The 21,904-nt window shown below is 44.5% G+C and overlaps 1 protein-coding gene across 1 annotated transcript; it reads left to right on the top strand.

The window, feature by feature from the left end:
- Window positions 1-3,196: 3,196 nt before the first annotated feature.
- LOC144139189 (uncharacterized) lies at window positions 3,197-20,225 on the top strand. Its single transcript, XM_077671619.1, has 10 exons — window positions 3,197-3,341; window positions 4,354-4,403; window positions 7,673-7,711; window positions 9,972-10,013; window positions 10,625-10,721; window positions 11,612-11,745; window positions 12,823-12,867; window positions 15,020-15,055; window positions 17,201-17,363; window positions 20,119-20,225. The coding sequence occupies exons 1-10, from the start codon at window positions 3,275-3,277 to the stop codon at window positions 20,130-20,132; spliced, it is 687 nt and encodes a 228-aa protein (XP_077527745.1). The 5' UTR covers window positions 3,197-3,274; the 3' UTR covers window positions 20,133-20,225.
- The last annotated feature ends 1,679 nt before the right edge of the window (window positions 20,226-21,904 follow it).

Raw genomic sequence — 21,904 nt, 5'->3', positions numbered from 1 at the left:
AATATTTCTGCAGAGATCCCGTATGTGTATGTTATCAAGTCCTGGTGATTTGTGGCGGCTTAAACTACTGACTATGCAAAGGAGATCAGGCTCAGTCAAAAACGGGATAAAGGCGGACCATGGCACATGGTTTGGTAGTATATTTTGAAATGCGCACTGAACTGGCCAATAATTGCCTAAAAAGTCTGCTTCTCGCAGCTTCGTGCCGCCGCAGCTAAAATGTAGTTGTAATTAATCATTACGGCATCCAACAACACAACACAAATACCCGGACGCGCATTGGCGCCTCACGATGAGAGAGTCTATCTAATGAATTTTTTTTCTGCTGTCTTTCTTTACTGTTCTTGACTGCTGGCTTCCCTTTCTGTGCTCATTCAACAAGCCCCTCAATTTCTGATTGGCTGGTGTAAATCTGGAAACAAAAGAAAAGCCGCGAAGAGCGCATAACTATAAGCGATGGAAAAAGCTGTACACACGTGAAAAAGCAATACCAGCGAAACTTGCTTACGTACCAGCCGTGGGATTTGCCTAAGTAAAAGTGGAAGTTTTGTATGCCACGCTTATGAACCCCAGTAAACTCGCCGCTACCTAAGTAAACATTGTTGTTATTGTTTTCTCACATGTGTCCTACTTTTCCTGCTTTCAAAGCACGAAAGCAGATTTAAGTACTCCGAAAAAAAATTTCTATGTGCTAAGGGCGGCGCTGTATTTCTGCTGGGAGCTCAAGCCGGGATTTCAAACATCCGGTTTAAAACCAAAATTAAGAACATTCGGCTGTCCAAGTGAAGCGAATAATTATAGTGCCACTCACATGTGCGAAACAACCAGTTTTTCCGGTGCATCCATTACAGATGTCAGTCACGGTTACTCTATTTTTTGAAGCACAATAATTGTTTCAAACAGCGGACATTTACGGATGGCCAAGGGATACCGAGCATAGTCGTTATACTTTTGCACGCAGCCCGTCATCCATCGTTCTTTTCCTGCAGCGATACTTTATCAAGATACAGGGCCCACATTGCGTTTGACAGTAAAGTGAAAGAATACACGTTTTGTGTATGTGTTTCTAAGCGCCATCTGAAGCTCAGACACCACGTAATGTTTAGAAAAAAAATATACCCGTGTTTCATGCTAAATTCTGAGCTTGTACTGCATACCGCATAATTCTCCATGAACACATTACATCCGTTCTGGAACATAAATAAAAATATTCGCTGCTGGTCTTGTGTTTTACAGAGCACAAAAGCTGAAATCCATTGAGCCCGACGATCAAGGCTTGAGTGATATGCAGCGCATTCGAATAAAAAATAACGATAGATTCATTAACTCAGTACAGACTTTTTTGTCCGTTATATGATAGAATAGCCCCAAAGCATGTAGACTAGTGCGAAAATAAAAACGTTAATGTATGCACGTGGTAGGGTGAAAATGCTAGAGTACAAATACGGCCGTGATCTGCTTCCAGAATGCTGTTGGTATCGCCGTCGTGAAGATACATAGTTAACCCTCACTAGTTTTACACCTGTTCAGAAGGTATTCCGGTTATGGTCTTACCATCCTCCTAGCAGCAGTAATGGTGACGCCGGGAGCATCCGCTGCCAAGTTGGCAAGAGTTTGGCGTTATAGCCATGCTTAAAGGAGCAATGAAGACAAAATACAAGTTTGTTTTATTCGAAAGATTTCATGTTGTATAGTGTTCCAAGCGCTTTTACTGATACAAACGATGCTTTATTCACTGAAAAATCAATCAATTTAAGTAAAAAATTTTGATGTTCCCGCTAAATCATGTGTTTTCGTGGTCTGCAATGACGTCACAGGAACCGAATGCTCTGCAGCCTAGGGTAAGGTAAGGTGGCTAGAAAGTGCGGAGACACGTATAGCCTGTATTCAATAGTGAGGCACGCATGCAGGCAACCCTGTGAGCGCGCCGTCCCTGGTTACGCCGGGCTCCGCGGGATGCGGTACTTGTCCGTGCTAAGCGCATGATATGGGTTGGCCATTCCAAGCTCTAGCCCGCAGAGCGCTAAGTAATGCCTCCACTCTAATGTGGGTGCGATTAATAACAACTCTGTTGGCACAACCGTTGACAATCGGGTTGAAACGGAGCAGACGACGCACGCCGGTGTTATATTTTTCTTCGGCGTGCGGCCGCCATGGCACAAGCCGTGCCATGCCCGTGGCTGCTTCGGCCATGTCCGTGGCCATTTCAGTGTTACCAAACGAAGAAATTGACAGCTAAACTTTTCAATGAATACCACCTATACCCACGCGGCGAGAAATGGCCCCTGGTACATATTTTTTTCCGAAAAGAAACGTTGGCATTGGCCCGTTCGTATTTGGCTTCTGATGAGTGCTATGTCGAAGCAGACCCTGCGTTTCTGCTATACGCGTAGTGAGTGATATGAACAAGAAAATATGCATGCCGCACATCCTGCTTTCTGTTCCACTCCAAACGCAGTAAAACAAAAATTTTATATATCCGGTAACCGAACTGGGTCAAACCAGTGCCATCGCTAGCCCTGTACACTTGTGTAATATCAACTCGTTGTCTGGGTGCATACATTACATATCTAATTTGCTGGTGCTCTATTTCTTGCTGCAAAATCCTTGTTCAGCTGAATTTTATGGGCGTCTGAGTGAAACGCAGCATTGCCCAACATCTGTTTAGCGAAATGCACGTCATTCACTGTCTCATTTCCTGTAGCGATACTCTAAATATTGTGAAAGACTCGCCCTGTGCTTTACTGAAAAGGAGAAAAAATATGTTTCGGATCGACTTGCTCAGGCTTATCTACGGCCTCTGCACCGAACGGAGGGTTTTAAAAACAAAAGATCGTAAGCGTATTCGTTGTTCAATGCCGCACGTGTGTTGAAAACTGCAACAAACTCAGGCATGACTTCCGTTCTGAAAGACAAATGGAAAAAGTTGTGGTAGACCTTTGCAGCACACCGCACCAAAAGCTGAAATTCATGGCACGTGTTGAGTGCTCCCGCATGTGTTCAGAGTTCGGTGATACGTGGTGAGTTACATTAATAAACAGTTATACAAGAAAAAACCCGTAGTACAGGCACTGTGATGGGATGTGCAGTGTGACAGACTAGCACTAAAAGAAACTGGAGCACTGTGGCAATGTCGAGTCAAATCCTTTAGCCTGCACGTGCCAAGGTCAAAATGCTAACGTATAAATATGTGCCTGAGTTGCCTTTATAGCCTTACTTATACCATCGCCGTGAAGTTGTACCCTTGACTCTGGCGGGCTTCTCACCAACCAGAATGTATTCTGTTTATAGTCTTGGCATTCTCTTTGCAGCTGTCATTCTTACGCCGGGTGCGTCGGCTGGTAAGTTTCAAGGGTTCTTGCATTATAGCCATGCTAATCCATTTTATGAATTTGTAGCCCAGTTGATGAAACAACAGGCATGTTTGCGTTGCCATAGTATTGAAAGGAAATCAAGAAACTTTAGAAAAGTAGGGTTTATAGCACAGTGCCTGCCCTCTAATCCTGCTAAGTTTTGCCTGTACGCGGCGCCCGCTTTTCTGATGGAGGCGAAAGGCAAAAACGCCCATGCGTTCGAGAGTTCGGCGCACGTAAAGATCCCCAGGTGGCCGAAATTAATCCGGAGCCCTCCACTACGGCCCGCCTCATCGCCTGCTCTACGTCGTGGCGTTAAACCCTACAATCAATCAAATCAGTTTTGCTTGTACACAACAAAAGAACGTCTGCTGGCAAAGAGCGGGAGTGGATACTGATTTGCCCAAAGCTTGTCTCGATCTGTTTTGGAAATTAGGACGAATGAATGATTCTGGCCGCATGTGAGTATTATGTCAGCAATAATTATTTTCTGCGTCTCGGCTATCTCTGAGAAGGTAAGAGTGAGATCCGCCTTTGCATCTTATGTTGAGTACTAAAGCCCAGTCACACAGTATCCACCATTTATGAAATAACTGTTCTGGGAGAAGACATCCTGCGTTCAAAAGTACCAGCAAACGTTGTGATATTCAATTCAAACATAAACATTACCGGACCTGAAGGTAGAAAATGTACTAGTGCACGGAAAGAACGGTGGTTTGCACGCAAAAACCAATGTCAAAACATTACAGGTTATGTAAAACTTCCCCACTGCAATCCATCTTCGTCAGCTTTTTCCTGCAAGGTGGTTCTTGTTGCGGCCCCTAAAATTCTTCCTTCCTTCCTTCCTTCCTTCCTTCCTTCCTTCCTTCCTTCCTTCCTTCCTACCTTCCTTCTTCCCTTTCTTTCTTTCTTTCTTTCTTTCTTTCTTTCTTTCTTTCTTTCTTTCTTTCTTCCTTCCTTTCTTTCTTTCTTTATTTCTTTCTTTCTTTCTTTCTTTCAGCTGCCACCTGCACAAATGCTACTCTCAGTGACGTCTTCGGAATCAGCAATGTGAGTTTGAAGCTTTTTTACAGGCCAATGTATTTTAGAGGCTTGAGCAGTCAAAGCACACCTTGGCAAAAACCTGAGTGCTAACGCATCATTTTTTTCTTGTGTCCTTTAAATATCGTGTTTAGGTAATGTGCTTTAGATGTTATTTAGATGCCGCGTTACACTATCGTTGAATAAATAAAAATTTCGAAACATTTTTGCGCGCGGACGATAGGGACCAAAACTTTGAATTCTACCTCCGTGAATGATGCACAGCGGTCAACTCTTGGTAATGAAGGTAACATTCGGTTGCAGTTTCAATTCTTAGGAAAGACATGTCTTTTTAAGGCAGGCAGTTTTTACGGCAGCAAGGAACAAATCCAAGCATTGACTAATGTAAACACGTTTTTCACTCGTTTCACAGCAATAATTATGTCAGCTTGTCGGTATTTCTTACGTGAAGACGTGCCCACATGTCAACCCATCATTTTTTTTTGTGTCCTTTAAATATCGTGTTTAGGTAATGTGCTTTAGATGTTATCCTTTAGAAAGATATGCGATGGGAAGGAAGAAGGTGGCAGTGTCGCACTGCGCCATGCTGATCAGACTCCGAAGAAGACGGCGAACCGAAGGAAACATACCCTGGGTGCACGTGCAGTCATGGACGACCATTAAATCATTGCCTTATCCATCACCGTTTTTCGCTTCTGTCCTGCCGCCGAGTATACCATCTTTCGTGGAGGGTGCGGGGTTCATCTCCATCCTGGCCGTTAAGCTACGCGCTGCCGTGGCCTGAAGCGACGGTGGCATATTCAAGGGCCGTGTCGGGCAGCCAAGACCCCGCCGCACGCCTTACCAACACGACGATGTCCCCCGCCCAGTGAATGCAATCCGTGACGATGATTCAAGACCAAACCAGACGAGACAAGACTAGATCAGCCTAGATTAATCGGCAGTGTGTCCACCGCCCTTTCGTACGGCGTGGCTTAAAGCGCTTCAACGTGTCTTCTTCAACGTGGCAGGCATTGCTGCTCTGTGGCCAGTGTTCACCCATCCCTTCATTTTTATCCGCAGCCGCAAGGACTTTCTCACCGATCGTTTTCCCGTCACCCGCAGTCGTTTATTGTTCAACTCTCATAAGCTGCGGCCTTGACTGAGACGGTCGCCCTCGACCGGGGGCATATGTTACAAGACGTCGCAGAAGTGGGCAGCGGCGCAATACGCAATGGAATCCAGACTTAAGACGACGATGTCCTGATCGTGGCATAGCCCGGGTGTTCTCTCGTACTATCATGGCTGTTATTAAATTATCGACTCCTTTTCCGTGGTCGGTCTCATCATCGTCCTGCCGTCGCATAACAATATACATCTAGCTATTGCCACTGAAAGCGTTTCGCACTAGGTCTTCGGGCTGTTTCGCCAACAGCGCTCCGAGGCCTTAGCTTTTAAATGCAGAGCATTTCAGTAACTCACGATGTCACCCGCGTTGACGTCCGTAGTCCGCACCGCACCCCTCCCTACTATATATAAAAAAAATACTATCCGGCGCCCGGTTTCGATCCCTCGACCCTGCGGGCGGAACGCAATGTACATGGTGCTCTACCCACTGCGCCACAAAGCCGACACAGAATTGGACGCTACGAACGCGCCTTATATCGTTGACTCATTCAAATTACTGCTGACGAGCGCTCTCTCGTCAGCAGTTGCCACAAGTGAAACAACATTAACGTAACGCAAACTACTTAACGTCGTGCGCCCCCGGAAATGCTATGCATTTGCTCGTGTCCCTCGCGAGGGGGATGTTTCACTGCGTCTTCTCTCGGTAGCGGGACTAGTGGCGCCATCTGGCGGAGGCGCGGCACAACTCGTAGCACTTTCTTTGAAAAAGCGCCTTGAAAGCGCGGCAAATATGAAATAGTTTCTTCATTCATGCGCTTTACGTCGTAGCGCGGGGCTTTGGAAAACGAGTTTTTCGTTGCTGCGGCAAAGTGCCAAATGTTTGGAACGGTCGAGCACCCCGGCGAACACCGCCCATGCGGCGTGGAGGGGCTGGACCTGCGGCCGATAGGAACACAGCTAGCTGAGCGTCAGGGCATCACCATTTGCACGATAATCGATTAGAAACCAGATGGCGTTGCTTTTATAAGCGCGGCATAAGCGCAGGTGCCCCAAAACAAACGCACGTGCGTTCACAACACGATGTCGCGCGCCGTTTTCAACGAATACTTAATCGGTGTCAACGCAAGTGGCGGACGTCTAAGCAGGGAAGAAGTACACAATAACCCACTAAGGCCCAAATTTTAAAACCTTCCTTACCTTACTAAGGTCGCCTTAGAACTCGCAAGGAGGCCTTAGTTCAATTTTGGAACGTTCCCTACTGAGGCGTCCTTACGAAACGCTCCCTTGATGTCTCCTTACAGCAAGGTCGCTCGCGGGCTACCTTGATGCGACCATACCCCGCTCTTTCAACTGGACGCACACTTCTCCGCAGCACTCGGCACACGCCTCGTTAGGCCTGGGAGCTCCGTCCGGTGGTGCTGCGGGAGGAACGCGACGGCTGTGGCGTCCGAGTTTATTGCTTCGTGCGACAGCTGGGCGGACTTTGCACGGTTTTGCCTGCGGGTGGACGACTTCATGTGCGGCGACGTGTACAGATATCCGTCGCTCACGATGAGGCAGCCGCGAGACTGCCTCAACCTGATGGAGCTGTACAGCGACGACGAGTTTTCATTCCGCTACCGTTTCTCCAAGGCAGCAGTGATGAAAATGCTGGAGGAACTCTGCCTGCGCGAGAACTCGGACAGAAGGGGAACCCCACTACCACCGTTGCTCAAGTTACTAGGCAGTTCCCCAAGACGTTAGGGGAACCCAAACGCAACGCGCTCGCGCGCGGCGAGTCCCCTACAGCACACAACCGGCTTGCGTTGCTCGGCTCGGCTCGGGTGTTGGGAACTTTAGGCTTAGCATCGGGGCGGATATTTTGGAGGAAGGAGAGGAGAGCCCTGCGTTTCCGAACTTTATGCCGTGTGATATACGGGTTTCTAATATCTGTAGGCTTCTATTGCGGAGGTGTATAAACTAATGCTCTGTTTCGTGCACCAGTTACATTGCACCTATTAATCCTGTTCCGAACACGACAAAAATATTAGAAATTTAATGTTTTATTTTAAGGTATTGGAGTTTGAGAAATAGGTTTTCTTAAGACATATAAAATCGTCTTGTTGTTCCCCTCCTGACGGCTTATCATTTTAATGTTTCTCACTTCTTTCTGTCATGCTTTTCTTTTTCAGTGCCTCGGTGGTACTGTGGATATTTGCGGAACCAGTATAGTAAGTTACATCTGCAAAATTAGTCATTGAGCTAACGTGACTGCGGCGAAAAGGATAAAACTAGAATTTCGCAGGCAATAAAAGTAACGCGGCACAATATAACAGAGGTAAAAGACAGATGCCATTTAAACCAATAAAGAAAATCTGCGTCCACCGACAGACGACAAAACCTGTATGAGCTAGGATTGCGAAGGTTAATTTACGTTGTCTGACTACGTTGGCTAATTCTAATCGGCGTGAATTCTTCGTAAACAGCGCAGCTTATACTTCGGCCTATGGTCACGCGAGCAAAGTAGTTTTGAAATAATGCCTAATGCAACATTTAGGTTAGCTTTCGCGACGCATTTCGAGGTATTCCCTGAATGTTACAATCGAAGGTGTGAAAAGTTGAATAGGACAGATACATGACGCTTCCCGTAAAAACACACTTGTGGTGCCCAAAAAATAAAAAAAAAACAAGTTCTTGGTTATATTGAGGCTAACGTTCTGCGCAGTTCTTTTGACAATGCGACTGGCCTAAGTAAATACCCACAACTTACTCAAACATGTCCAATTTACTGCAACTTCTACCGGGAACAAGAGTGTGGGGAATTCAGTTCTCGATGTCAAAGTTAGGTTTTGGTCTGCCGGGCAGAAAAGCATCGGCAACTTGTGCGAATGTGATTACCATAGGTGTCACGTATCCCTACCAGATAACATGAGGTAATTTGCAACAATTCCTTCTAAAAATACACAGCTTAAACCCCGTCGAATAGGCTTTTGTTTCCCTTAAGAAAGTGTTGACGCAACACCCCGCTGATATTTAAACCGCTCCATTGCCTTCATGCTCACACGCTGCAGAGCCGCATAGACGCCAGAAAAAAAAGACCGGAAGGTTCCATGCTTAACACATCTTCCTATTCACTCCAGGCTCCATAAAATGGGAACATAATTCTATTGTGAAAATACGGGTCTACAAAATAAAATATCTATTCTATACGCACCCTGACCAGCAAATAGGCTTGCGCTGATCCCTATGCCCACCACTGCATCATTTCGCAGGCGGATACTATTTTTGGACTTCCAAAGCGCGAAGGCGCATTGATGTCGTAAGCGAAATGTTTCAGGCAATCACGTTATGATGACCAGGCATGGCTATGACTAAACCCTCCGCGGGGGCTCAGTGGCTGAGGCGTTGTGCTGCTGAGTACGAGGATGCGGGTTTGATTCCCGTAGCGGCGGCTGATATTTAGATGGAGGCGAAAAGCGAAAATTCCCGTGAGTCGAGAAGTCGGCACTCGTTAAAGATCCCAGGTGGTAAAAATTAATCCGGAGCCCTCTACAACACGGTGCACCTTATAGCCGAGCGGTAGCTTAGGCGCGTTCAGCCCCGCAATCAATCAATCAATCAATCAATCAATCAATCAATCAATCAATCAATCAATCAATCAATCAATCAATCAATCAATCAATCAATCAATCAATCAATCAATCAATCAATCAATCAATCAATCAATGGAAGTAACGAATTTCTCACCTGGTGCAAATATGATGGAAACACCAAAGAACGTTTTTGTAGTCTCTCGTCTTGTTATTTTATAGGTTCTTGCTCATAAAGCCGTTAGATGCAAAAGAGAGAAATACGTATATTTGCATAGCCCCATGTAGGAGTTGTGGGCATTCTGCAGTAAAAGTGGACTTTATGCATCCGTACTATGTACGCGCGCCACGAGATGCCTCGCACACTATCAGGGCTACAGATGACAAGGCCAGGCGAGAGCTGTAGGTAACAAGCGTATTTCCTCAGCGACATTTCAGAGGCGTAAGTTTTAGTTGCATGAAAAAAAAACGAAACCCTGCTCCACCGTTTGTGAAATCTTCTGAAACAGCGGAGCTGTGGTTCTTTTGTGTCGGCTCTAACGTAACCCGCTCGTAATCCGCCTTTACCCCTGCAGGACGCACGGCTTACAGCCGACGAAAAACAACGCTTGACCTCCAACAGCTCCGCCGTTAACATTTGCTAGGCATGAGACGCAAGAGAAGCATGAACTATATGGCGTATAAGCAAGCGATATTTTTACCGTAGACACTGAAGTTAGTTGGAACGTAAAGCCACAGATATAGGTCATCAACCTAAAAGTATGACGCTTGTAATTCTATGCGTTCCATGATGGCACCCGTTAGGAGGTTTTATTAGGACACTGAGATAAAAATACTTTTGCGTCTTTTTAGAGTCATCGCCGTGCTCATGGGACTTATATTCTGTTTTTGTTTTCCTTAGAACCAACAACAGACTGTGAGAGGTTTCACGAAACTGCTCCAAGTGAGTGAAATTACAATATAGACGTTTCTTGCTGGGTTCCTTTAATCGGGCGAAAACTGCATCTTGATACCTGTTTCGATTTCAGCGGCAGTGGTTGCTCAAAAACACCTAGTGCTCGCTTTTCATGCCTCGAGCTACGTGTGGGTCTATATTCCTGCCCAGAGAACCAAAATAAATGCTTCTAGAGGCAGATTCTTACATTTCGAATTATTTCCTGCGCTGGCAATGAAATCGCCTCCTGCTGACGCCGTACTGAAGGAGATGGGAATGGTCTGCGCTCTTTAACGCATATTTTAGCTTGGTCCAAAAGTGAACTGTATCGAATAGGCAGGCAGTTCTGAAAGCCTGAGCCCGGACGCGGAAGATTAAAGTTCTTTTTCTCATAATGTCGCTCTCACGCAGTTATTACTGGTGTAAAGTGGGTTCATTAGTTGCATTTGAGGCACACATGTTGCGAAGTTACATTTTTACCCCCGAATTCCGGGAGCCACTTTTTGTCAATAGGCGACATAAAAATCTTCCGTAGGCATTTCCGTTTATTTTATTGCCAATACTTTATTTCGAAAAAAAAATATTTATTCAGGTTCGAAATCTTTTTGTCCGCAATACAGTGCGTGCTGACTGGTATCTTCAACACGGGAACATCCAATGGCGTTGTCAGTGCTCTTGGACCTATAATCGGAGCTTTCTCCACTACTTCCTGGGGCGGTGAGTAGTCAAGGCGTTATTAGATGCGGAGCATCTCATGCTCGGGGCTGTATCCCTCCCTCCCTTGTCGTCCGCCGTCCGCACTCTACTGCGCATGCGCGTCTCTTCAGCCCCGTCAGCGTTTGGGCTGACGTCAGGGCAGTCCACTATAAAAAGAACTAGTTAGGCGGTTCCCGGTTTCGATCCCATGACTCTCTGCCCGCAACGATAGGTACGTGGCGCTCTTGCGACTGCGCTACAAACCGAGATGGGAGGATGTGCTACGAACGCGCCTTATGTCCTTCACTCACTCAAACTACGTCAAGAAGATACTGATACAACGAAGGCACGCGAAGCTGAACGTCAATGGAAACGACGAACTGGAAACTAATGGGAACTTCAGACGACCCCATGGCGGCTTCGCATACTACTCAGGGTTCCCCTACAGGAAGATGGTGTAATTTTTAGTTATGCCCACAGTGGTAGCTCAAGGGGTAAAAAACTGTGCTGCTGAGCACGCTGTCACGAGTCGAATTCGCGGAGTTTTCTTTATTACAATATCCCTCTCCACATAGAACCATGCTAAATGGCACTTTCTGTGGAGTAATTACTGGCATTAAAAATAAAATGCAAGGGAACAACTCCGAGCCAAATATAGGGAGCATTTCCGTGCTGTTCAACCCAAACAGAACAAGAATGTCACCTTCATCATTATGTATTTTCATGTTCAAGGTTCCACTTTTCATTCTCTTACCCTGAGAACATAAAAAAGTAATATCTGTTCTCACAAATTTTCGCAATCTTATAGGAAGCAAACACTCGTGTAAAGGGATAACTTATGAGAATGAACTTTTAAGTTTATTATTACTGTCATTTGTGACCTGTTTGTTTTGCTTTTGTTGTTTCCACAGAGTTTTCGGCCACTTTAGAGTTCGGTAATGTCTCAATCTGTGGAGCGCAAAACTGCACAAACTTCTTTGGAACCAACGTTACTTGCAACGGCAGCATCACTCTTCTCATACCAAGCACAGGGAACGCCTCCTCGGTAACACGTCTTTCTTGTGCACTACTCCTTCGGTTAGGAAAAAAAACTGATCCTATTTTCAATACTACAATAATGGCTCATGGTGATTAGGAACAGCTATAATTAAAATACCATGTATACACAATTGCATTTGATGGCCCATCATCAAACATTTTTCCTCTCAGCCATCAAAACCTTCTGCTCGCATGTAAAAGAACCGTGGTGTTTTAAACGGTGATTCGAAATGTAAAGTCTAGGAACATGATGTGAAACTTTATTGGTGGATGAGACAGTACATGAGAAGGAATAGGAATCGAAACACTAGTTTAAGGGTTTGTTACTCTATTGGCAACGAGAATGCATGGCCATAAATTGCCTCAGCCATGAGGCAGTCTAACTACTATAACCGGAGGCAGATAGAGATTCAAAAGCAACTGAAGCCGAACAATAGGACGACCCGATTGCGGCTTGGAAGAAGACCTGCTGCAACAATGTCAAACTCTGATGTTCGAGGAATCATGTTGCTTGCAACATTTCATTGTAGTGAGGAATTAGAAGTACGTCTAATCTATAACTTTTCAGGAGTAGGGTGCTTGAGGGAGGTGTGCGGCTCTTTTTAAGGGTTGTGGGGCGGGGCTGGGGGTGCGTTTTCTCAAAATTGTAGTTCTATAGTGGTTTGCCCCAATTACCATCACGTGATTTGACCAGTTGAGTATTTTTTCAGCCATTACACGGAGGGATTAAACTAAGGCTTAGTAGAGTCTTACGTGTTATTTTTTTACAAGTCTGCCTGAAATTTACGAACACGCGTATATGTTACCTGTTTAGTTTTGGTGCGTACGCTTACTTTCATTCTGTCTGCAGTTACTAACGCCACACTTCCTTTTAAAATATTTTCTGTTGAGTATTTTTTCAGCCATTACACGGAGGGATTAAACTAAGGCTTAGTAGAGTCTTACGTGTTATTTTTTTACAAGTCTGCCTGAAATTTACGAACACGCGTATATGTTACCTGTTTAGTTTTGGTGCGTACGCTTACTTTCATTCTGTCTGCAGTTACTAACGCCACACTTCCTTTTAAAATATTTTCTGCTACAGTGCGTAAAGAATACCGACTTCTGCACTGCTGGAACAACGGCATCGGTATGTATGCACATGTTTCAAATTTCTGGAATACAAAACAAATACATTGCGGAATTTTCTCACGATAAGTCTATCTTGATGAACTCAGACAGGTTTTTTTTTTTGCGTGGATTTTATACTCCCGCCCTTTTTAGCACCATCGTCTCTTTTCGTTCAAGCAGTTTTCATCAACGGTGGCCAAAGCATATCTGCCATGACCGCATGAACAGAATATTGTGAAGGAAAGGCCTTCTTCACTGACTACCAGTGGCACGGCTAACATACTTCGACAATGTTCAGTGGAAATGAAACTTTAATCATATAGAATGGAAAACATCAGTATATAACTAAGAATACCGCTGGTTTGTTATTAAAAACGCACATTGAATGTGCTTTTAAGAAAAGAATATACAACAACGGGTTTAAACGGTGTTGAAGATGAGATGAAAGTACAATGTAAACTGAATATATTTCGAACTGCGATAAGCAAAAAGAAAACGAATGAAAGATAAAGACCTCCGCTAGCGCCAACAGCTCGCACCACGTTGTCTAGCTCACGCTACCACTTGCAAAGCCTAGGTGGCGTGGCGTAGAAACATGGGCCAGGCTGATGCAGCTGCTACTAACTGTTTCTCACCGCTCGGTAATTAATGTAGTGGGATTCATGGCCCGGTACGACTTTATTCTACTTGTACATGCGTTGTCATTTGCTTAAACCAAAGATGTGTATGCGTGAGATGAAGCTTGTGAAAATAACTCATGGAAGTAATAGTGCACAGACTTGTTCATGAGCAGGACTGTTCACCCCTCACAGCAGGTGTTTTTAAGTGATTGGTTAATTTTTTGCCTCTACCGGCCTGAGCTACCCTCGGAGGAAAAGGAGGAGGAAGGAGATTAAACATTTATTGAGTAAAAGGACGGGAGTGAGGGGTGGTGGTCAGCTTGCTACGTCCAGGAGGCCGCGAGCCTTTGCTGATTCCTGGGCTCGTTGCACAAGGGCTTTTTGGCGCTCCGGTGCCGAGCTGGTCAGCGTAGACTCCCACTGTTCAGGGAAAGAGGAGGGGACCATGGGTGAGGGTTGCGTGGGCAGGAGTAGACGAGGTGATAGGTTGTAAGAGGAGTGCCGCAGTGCGGGCTGTTGTAGGGGTATGTGGATGGAGATATGTGTGCGAGGATGGTGTGGTTGTAAAAGGTGTCAGTTTGTAGTCGGAGCAATTTTTTTAAAGCATTAACATCTCCCAGCTTACCTGCGTGTTCTCGTGGGGGAAGTGAGATTACCGATTTCACTTGTGGCGTTGTTGCTGTTTATGTTATTTGTTGTTATTTATGTCGGCACGAAAATTGTAGCATTGGTACCATTTTTGCCACTTTTTTGTGCGAAGTAAGTAGGTGAATATTTTAACTAAGAAACACACTATGTACAAGCATCAGGTGTAGCAATCTAGGTGATTTGCCAGGATAACCTCACCAGTATCATTAAAGACTATTCCCTTGCTGTCACACTGTGTTCTACACTACTTAAAACCACAGTGAGGAATAACAGCTAGAGAAGATTTTTAATTATCTGCGAACCCCCAAAATAATGGCACTGTCATTCTAATTACGTTTTAGCAATGATATTCATTGTGACGTCGATGAAAGCTGTGCCTTTCTTAATAATGGTGACATTCGGCTTCTTGCGCTGTCGTCATGATGACTTTAAAATAATGGAAATTCTTTGGTGTAGGCACATTTAACGAAAAAAAAAAAAACTTCAACTGAGAAACACCCCGGAGATTTGACTGTAAGCCTTGCCCACATAATATCCGGCACTGATTTTGTGACAATACAGCGCTGGAAACACTGAGCACATGAATATACAAGCCACGCTTAACAATCAGCAGTAAGGTTGCTTCCCTTGCTTTGTGTAATAATGTAAGGTAAGTAAAACTATAAAAAAATTGCGCCGCTGAGTAACTCGGTTTCGTTATTGCCGCTTTGCAGAAACGATCGCAGAAAGTGTTACGTGATAGCATTATGCCCAAGCTGTGTAACCTTTATATCAAAGTATTACGAGCGCTTCCCTGTCTTTTTTGTATGGGTTCTTTTTTGGTGAGCTGAAGTTGTAAATTATGGAATATCAAGTAGTCGGAACCAAAGTCCTTCATTTATATATGGTTTTGCCTCTTTTCAGCCTCAAGGTGTAAATGACTTCACCGAAACGATTGGCGTGAGTAGGATTTAATATTCACGATTTTATCAACTAAATCATTCGGTTTCAACTAAAGAAATCTTTGGTGAAGAAACAATATTGGCACATCGTAGTTAGCAACGCGTTTGGAAGAACACTCCGAGCAATTCTTAAGTTACCATGTCATATTTCTAGATTCAAGCAAGCTGAAGCGGTTTGGCCAGCGCAAACGTAAATATTTAAATGCTTACATATGTCCTTACGGGTGACATGGAACCTGTACATTATGCACAAGAGAAAGAGTGCTACAAGAATTCCAATAGAGTAAATTCCGGGGCTTGTTTGTTCATGATGTTCTCGAAGTGGAACCAGCGAAAAGAACCCACTGTAGTGAGTGCAACTAGTTCTTTCTGAAACGGCGTTTATGATAAATGAATTGATTTGCATAAATGTAGTGCCTGATGTGCTCAGCTTAGAGCCTTATTTTTGAGCGCTCAGTAAAAAATAAAGCGTAATGATTAGCAAAACGCCTTTTCTAGGGCTTCTGTCAGCCTAGAAAAAGAGAGTCGTCAACGTCTTTTTAATTCTACATTTACTGCGAACTAACGTCAATGGACTGGACGGTAAATCTATTTGACGGAACAACCAAGCCACCAAGCGCTGTAAAAGACCCAAATGCATCAACATTACGTACAACCTTTGTGTAAGTGTTATCGACGTTGTACGTTGTGTCAAACCTTTTACCTCGAAACCCACGCGCCCAGCGCCTTATTAAAAATCGCCTAATACTGGAGGTCGAGCCCCAGATGAGGGCGCTTATAATTGACACCGTTGATATTGTAGGGAAATTAGGTAGACGAAACAGGTGTATGGACTGCTACGTAACTGAAGCCAATTGCCTTGGGAATGCAGAGACGCTATTCAGTCCGCAAGCAATTAAGCAGACGACAATTTTAGTTGGGCGCACGCAAAAACTCAGCGTACGCAAGAAACTTGCGGAGGCGTGATTGCGTATTTGCAGAACGCAAGCGCAACCCTCCCGCTTTGCCTGCGCCCGCATGCCTGGTATTCTTGCGTTAGAGGTTTTGCGGGATTGGCGTGTCGTGCGCGAGGTCCACCGCACTTCTCTCGGGGTTCCTTTACCCCCGCAACGAAAATGGCGACTCTTCCAAACTATAGCGCCTACAATATATTCTAGGCCCTATACACAAACTGCTTTACGGTTTCTACTGGATGAAAACGGCGTCTATCGTTCGCCAATCTGGCGTTGAGTGTTGCTGCATGACACACAAAGTGCACATTTAGACGCCACTGGTTTATGCACCCATAAACTTCCTCGTGCGGTCAACTAAAACTGGTTCTTCGCTAGAACTTTGCTGCAAGTGCTGCGCCGTCGCTACGTGTGTGCGCAACTGCCTGCGCACGCTCAGCTAACATTTTCTAGTAACTACACATTCGCCGTCTCAGGTTACTCTAGCTCTACTAGTCGTTCCAAGATGTATGCCGTCACGTCGCCGCACGCTTTCGAGGTAACCTTTGTTAAAAATTACTGCACGCCAACGGGCGCTTATTAATTTCATGTAAGTGAAATAGGTGCCAACTAGATAATTTATAAGCAGAACTGGCGATTGTTGCTTCCCTTTCTCTTTATTACTGCCACGATATCGCTTGAAGGGCAACGCAACGGGCGCCACATGAAAAACCGTGTAACTACTGGGTGTGTTGGGAGGATAGCAGACATTAGAATACGCCATTCGGAGCGCAAGAACGGAGAATCGGATGGGAAGTGCATTTTTTCCCTTAGTGTAGCTAAAGCACTTTCCTCGGTGACAGAATCTCCTTATCTGCCAAGTCTTCGGGAAATTCTCATAGCCTTGGATGATTTCGCTTGGATCTTTGTTCCCACTGTGTTACCTATATTTCATCACAACACTTGTTTCAGTTTATGTTGCTTAGACGAAGTTTTAATTCTCTTTTGCCGGAGTCATTATTTCAAGCCTTCTCTACGTGCGTGCTCGGGATTTCTAGGCTTACGAAATGAATTCCGCGCGTTGTGTCGATTCTGTCTCGCATTTTTTTCTTGGCACATTGGGGATGGAATTACAACTTTGCCTCCAAATATGCCTTACTCTGTTACCGACTACTTGCATTGTTCATGGCCTTGCTTTGTTGGGCTACTTTCAGTGCCTGCTTCGGCAAACTGCCAACCCAGCGCAACTGTCCGGCATATTCAGCAATATAGGTTGCACACTTCGTCGGGGACTGAGCAACGTCAGCTCGACGGCCGGGCCTTTCTCTGGTCTCGTATCGGCGTTCACCTCCCTGTTGTGGGTCTACTTTCCCTTGTGTAAGTTTCACTACTGCCGAGCACAAGGCGACATACTTACCATTCGCATGTACCACCACCCTTGAGCTAGTTCATCAATAGTTATTTTTTTTGTTTCACAGCGACGGATACACGCTTTACGCACAGCACTGAATAAATGAAAGAATCATGCCGGAGCGCTACAGGAATGGCCTTAACCCTGTACTGTCCAATGTATCATGTACGATACTCATTCTTTCGGTTTTTTTACTCGCACCTGGACGTGTCGACTGCCAAGAAATGAACACTGTATCATTTTTGATGCCTCCTAAACGTTTTTCAAAAAACTATATTTCCAAGAATGGCCGCATTGCGTTCCACATGCAGTTTGAATGAGGACTTCCTGCATCGGAAGCACCCCCGGCGGATATACACTGATTTTTATGGGTGTATGATACACTTTTTTATGGATATATGATACATTATATGCCTTTTTTTACGTGTAGATATATATATCCCAACATATAAATGGGTAAATGCTACATTATATACCTTCGTTATATCTGTAGATAGACATATACCTACTTTAATGGGTATATGATACATTATGTAGTTTGATAACCTCAGGAGGAAATTTTTTCTTCACGTTTTCTTATCCTTTGATCAGAAATGGTAATGTAATGTAATGCATTAGAATTTTATCTATTGTTTTAATTGTTTGGGAAGTTCTAAAAAACTAGTCTTTGGTAACTCACTCAGCTCCATTCCAACCACGAAAGACGTTTTTTAACAAGGAAGAACGCAAGGAATAGTAAAGTAACTTTCAAATTTTGCGCTGTAGTGACGTCATATGGGCAGGAGTTTCGTTATATAGGCCAACAATAAAAAAAAACATAGTTATCAGTTTGTTATCTGCATTTTCGCATTCAGGCGATACGATCAAATGTAACTAGATGCCAGCACCATCGCCCGGTCATGTTTCTTGGTGGTGGCTTTGGCCGGCGGCCGCCAATCACACAAGCAAGATTCTGTGACGTCATAGAAAAGTCGACAAAACGTGGCTTGAGAGTTGCCACTGACTCCTCCCAGTCGAAAAAGATGACAAGAAAAATTTCTGTAGTTTGTCGTATTTTTGCGCGTCGTACTGTCGTCGTGTCGTATTCGTGTCGTGTCGTAATTCTGGTGTTTTGTCGTGTGTCATATTCCTGTACTGATTTTGATGTTCAGTCGTGCCGAATTCTGGTCTTGTCGTGATCCTGATGTAGCATCAGTAGTTGCACATGGTTTGAATGTTATTCTCCATTGTGAAGAGTAGCGTAAATGGCAGTTCTGTTGTGACTACAGAAATGTTTGTCGTTGAGAAAATTGACTTTGTCGTTACGACAAAAATGTGTGTCGTAACAGATGGCTTTGTCGTAGCAACAGGACTTCTGTTGTAACAACAAATTTTTTTGTCGTACGACAGAAATTCTTGTTAGGTTTTTGCGGTATTCCTGTTGGGATTTTAGACTGGGGCATGATTTGAGCAGTTTGTTGAATATTTGTTTGAAGTTTGCGATAAAACTGGTATCTTTGTTATCAGGACAAAGCAGCCCTTTTAGGGAAACAAACCTGTATTTTGTCTTCATGGCTCCATTAAACAAGGAGACAACTCCCTTTGCATTACGAGCCACTGGGCGCTTAAAAATCCTAGGGAAAAACATGACTTGCGATACTTAAAGTGCAGATAGTGCGGCTCGGGTAAATGTCTAAATTAAGTCACCTATTGTCTCATTTCCGGACTTAATATTGTTGCTGAGTAGGCGATCCTTCTTGGAATCATAATAGTGTTCTAATGTATTGTTGCAGTTATGGCGTCAGCAAGACACTGTCGGGCCTTGACGGCATGTGTATGGTTTTTTGCGTATCTTTTCTGTTTTCTGGATGATCAGAAGTTTCCATTTCCCTGCAGAGAGGTTCAAGGCAACGCATTTTCTGCTAAAATTCCGCAATCTAGTCATTTCATTATTTCTTAATATTAATGGCTGAGAAGGCATGCGTAAATGGTATTCTTTATTCTAGAAAAGACCCATGAATGCTTAAAAAGCTTTGCCGTGGTTGAACGCGGTTCAACAAAGTTTGTTGGGGGCTAGCTAGGTTTTCTCACCGAGAGCGCGCAGTGAACACGCACACAATTGCACCTCAAGACACAACATACGTTGCTCCGTGCAGTCACCGGTTTGGGTGCGAACGCGAAGTGAATTTGGATGCAGCCATGACCCACCCACCGATGACGTTTTATATTAGTTGGTAAAAGCGCGCGGAATATCTGGAATTTTTTCGCAGCACTATCAGATCGACATCTGTACTCTAAGCCTTGAGGTCTTGAGTCAGAGAAGACCTGTTCTGAGTTATACGGGAGCTGAGAAATTTTGATGGTTTCGTCGTGTGCACCCGCATGGCCTACAAAAGCCATAAAATGCATTCTAGTAAAGACCGATTCTACAAGAGGTCAGCTTGTTTAGAAATGGCCCTTCATTAGACACAGTCCCGGCCATCTTGCAAACAGGCGGATGTATGTTGTTTTAGCGATACCAAACATGGCCTTCCAACTCGACGAGAATGTTTTTTATCTCTAGGTACTTTAACTATAGTTCTGTACGTTTATCTCTATAGTTTTTTCGGGGTGTTGGAGAAGTTAAAACTACCAGTAAGCCTCAGATAAGCACTACGTCTAGCACCTTGCAAAATTCTGTGGAAGGTGTCTTAGATTCTGTTATGCACTGAAACTGACGTTCTCCTTATTCTAATTTTTCAGGCCCCATCGGCTAACAGTCCTACGAACGTTCACTCACACCCGGTGGTTCCTCGAAAGTTTTCTTCAGCGGAAATAAATTGATGTTTCTGAAGAATAAAACAGTGTCCATTTCCTATAATGTGCCATGAATCATTTACCTAATCATCAATCGATATATTTATTTTCTATAATGTGCCATCAATCATTTACCTTATCATCATACGATAGTAACGTGGGGAATCGGGCGAGTTGGTTTAAATTCATCCCGTAGAACAGCGCAACAACACGCGGACTGAGGAAATAAAAAAAAGACGGAAGCGCTGACATTCAGCACTGCCTGTTTTTTTTTACTTCTTTTCTCCTATTCCTTCTGACCTAATGCCTATAGGGCCTTTTCTATCCTCCCCTACCCTTTCCCCACCGAGTAGCACAGATATATTTGACGACATGCTGAAGTTTGAATCTTTCCTGCATATTCTGAAAAAAAAATACCATCCCTTCCTAAGCAGAGCTGAGAGAAGAGCCAAAGCCAGAAAGTGCGCCCAACTTTCGCTGAAACTGCGTGCAATCAATCGTCAAACCTTAAGCTCGAAATCGCAAACGTGGAACGAACCCATGCGACGATTTCTCGCGCACTAAGTAAACGCATCTGCGAACGATCTAAATGTATGCCGCTACGTGGTTTATGGGATAGAGGTACACAATTCTAACCCTTCTTCATGATCAATTAGTGTATTGTCTTACCTAGAACAGCTCCTTTTTCGCGATTTTCAAGTAAAGTTTCGACTCGATTGAAGCCCGCTTTCACGCACGCGCCGGGTGCTTAGATATCTTATCAGAGCTTTTCGGTGTACCAACCAGTCTATGGGCAAATGCATTAGTTTTTTGACATCACGCCATCGGTCCAGCTAAGAAAGCTTTCGCTTTAATAATAGTGTGTTTTAGAAGATATGGTTTCAATACGGTGTATTCTGCTTTCTGCTTTTACAGCCACGTCTGTACGTAGTAAAGGTCACCGTTTGCACGATCATTCCGCCTGCACCGTACCCCATTGCGCATGCGCTCCACTACCCGCTTAATTATGCCTTGCGGGTGGGTGGTGCGCGTTCGCGGCTGCGTACCGGGTGCTTTCAACGGGTCTCAGAGATTCTAAGCACTCGGTATCTGACGCAATTTTCAGCGAGAGAGGGGATTTTCTACAGGAACTTTAGCGCTGCCCTTGCGTAAGCCAACTCATTTAGCCACCAAAACAGGTGAGCGCGATGCGTTCCCCAAAGTATCGAGGTTTAAAATAATTGCCAAGAGTGGTGTGGTACCTGTCGGCGTGACACTGGAGCGGATTGCGGAAATGTTTTATACTTGGTATGATTTCACATGACGAACAGGGCGACACCGGACTTCCTATTTTGGCTTGATATATTCGGAATCTTTTTATTCCACTCAAAAAAGACTTGATGAACGCCAATGACACACAAGAAAGCCGTACATCGCGTTAGAGATACAGCTATTTCCTTTTAGGACATCAATCCAATCATTTCAAAATTTATAGTATCCATCTGTGAGAAATATTTTCAACAGTCTTTATTTGCTTATTTAACCCCGCAAATGTGCATCTAAATTAAGTGTGCCAGTGTGCCTGTCTTTTGGAACATGTTTTTTAACAATAAACACAGGACACAGAACATTCATGAGCAATGCCAGCACATATACACAGACAGTGACAATGGTCAGCACAATAACGCTAGTGTTACATACGGGAAGGCGTCTCCGAACTGGGCTTTGTCGCCTCCGTCATGAGAGGTAGCGT

Source organism: Haemaphysalis longicornis, unplaced genomic scaffold, assembly GCF_048455015.1.
Source record: "Haemaphysalis longicornis isolate Haplotype H1 unplaced genomic scaffold, Haemaphysalis longicornis Haplotype H1 scaffold_5, whole genome shotgun sequence".
In the NCBI taxonomy this organism is placed as follows: domain Eukaryota; kingdom Metazoa; phylum Arthropoda; class Arachnida; order Ixodida; family Ixodidae; genus Haemaphysalis; species Haemaphysalis longicornis.
Note: the sequence above shows the minus strand (reverse complement) of the source record. Positions and strands in the feature narration are given on the sequence as shown.

Bases quoted from the DNA above. Each gene is read 5' to 3' on its own strand.
- LOC144139189 (XM_077671619.1), top strand. From the start codon at position 3,275: ATGTATTCTGTTTATAGTCTTGGCATTCTCTTTGCAGCTGTCATTCTT. The intron at 7,712-9,971 runs GTAAGTTACATC...TGTTTTCCTTAG, and splicing joins ATATTTGCGGAACCAGTATA to AACCAACAACAGACTGTGAG. The intron at 11,746-12,822 runs GTAACACGTCTT...TTTCTGCTACAG, and splicing joins GCACAGGGAACGCCTCCTCG to TGCGTAAAGAATACCGACTT.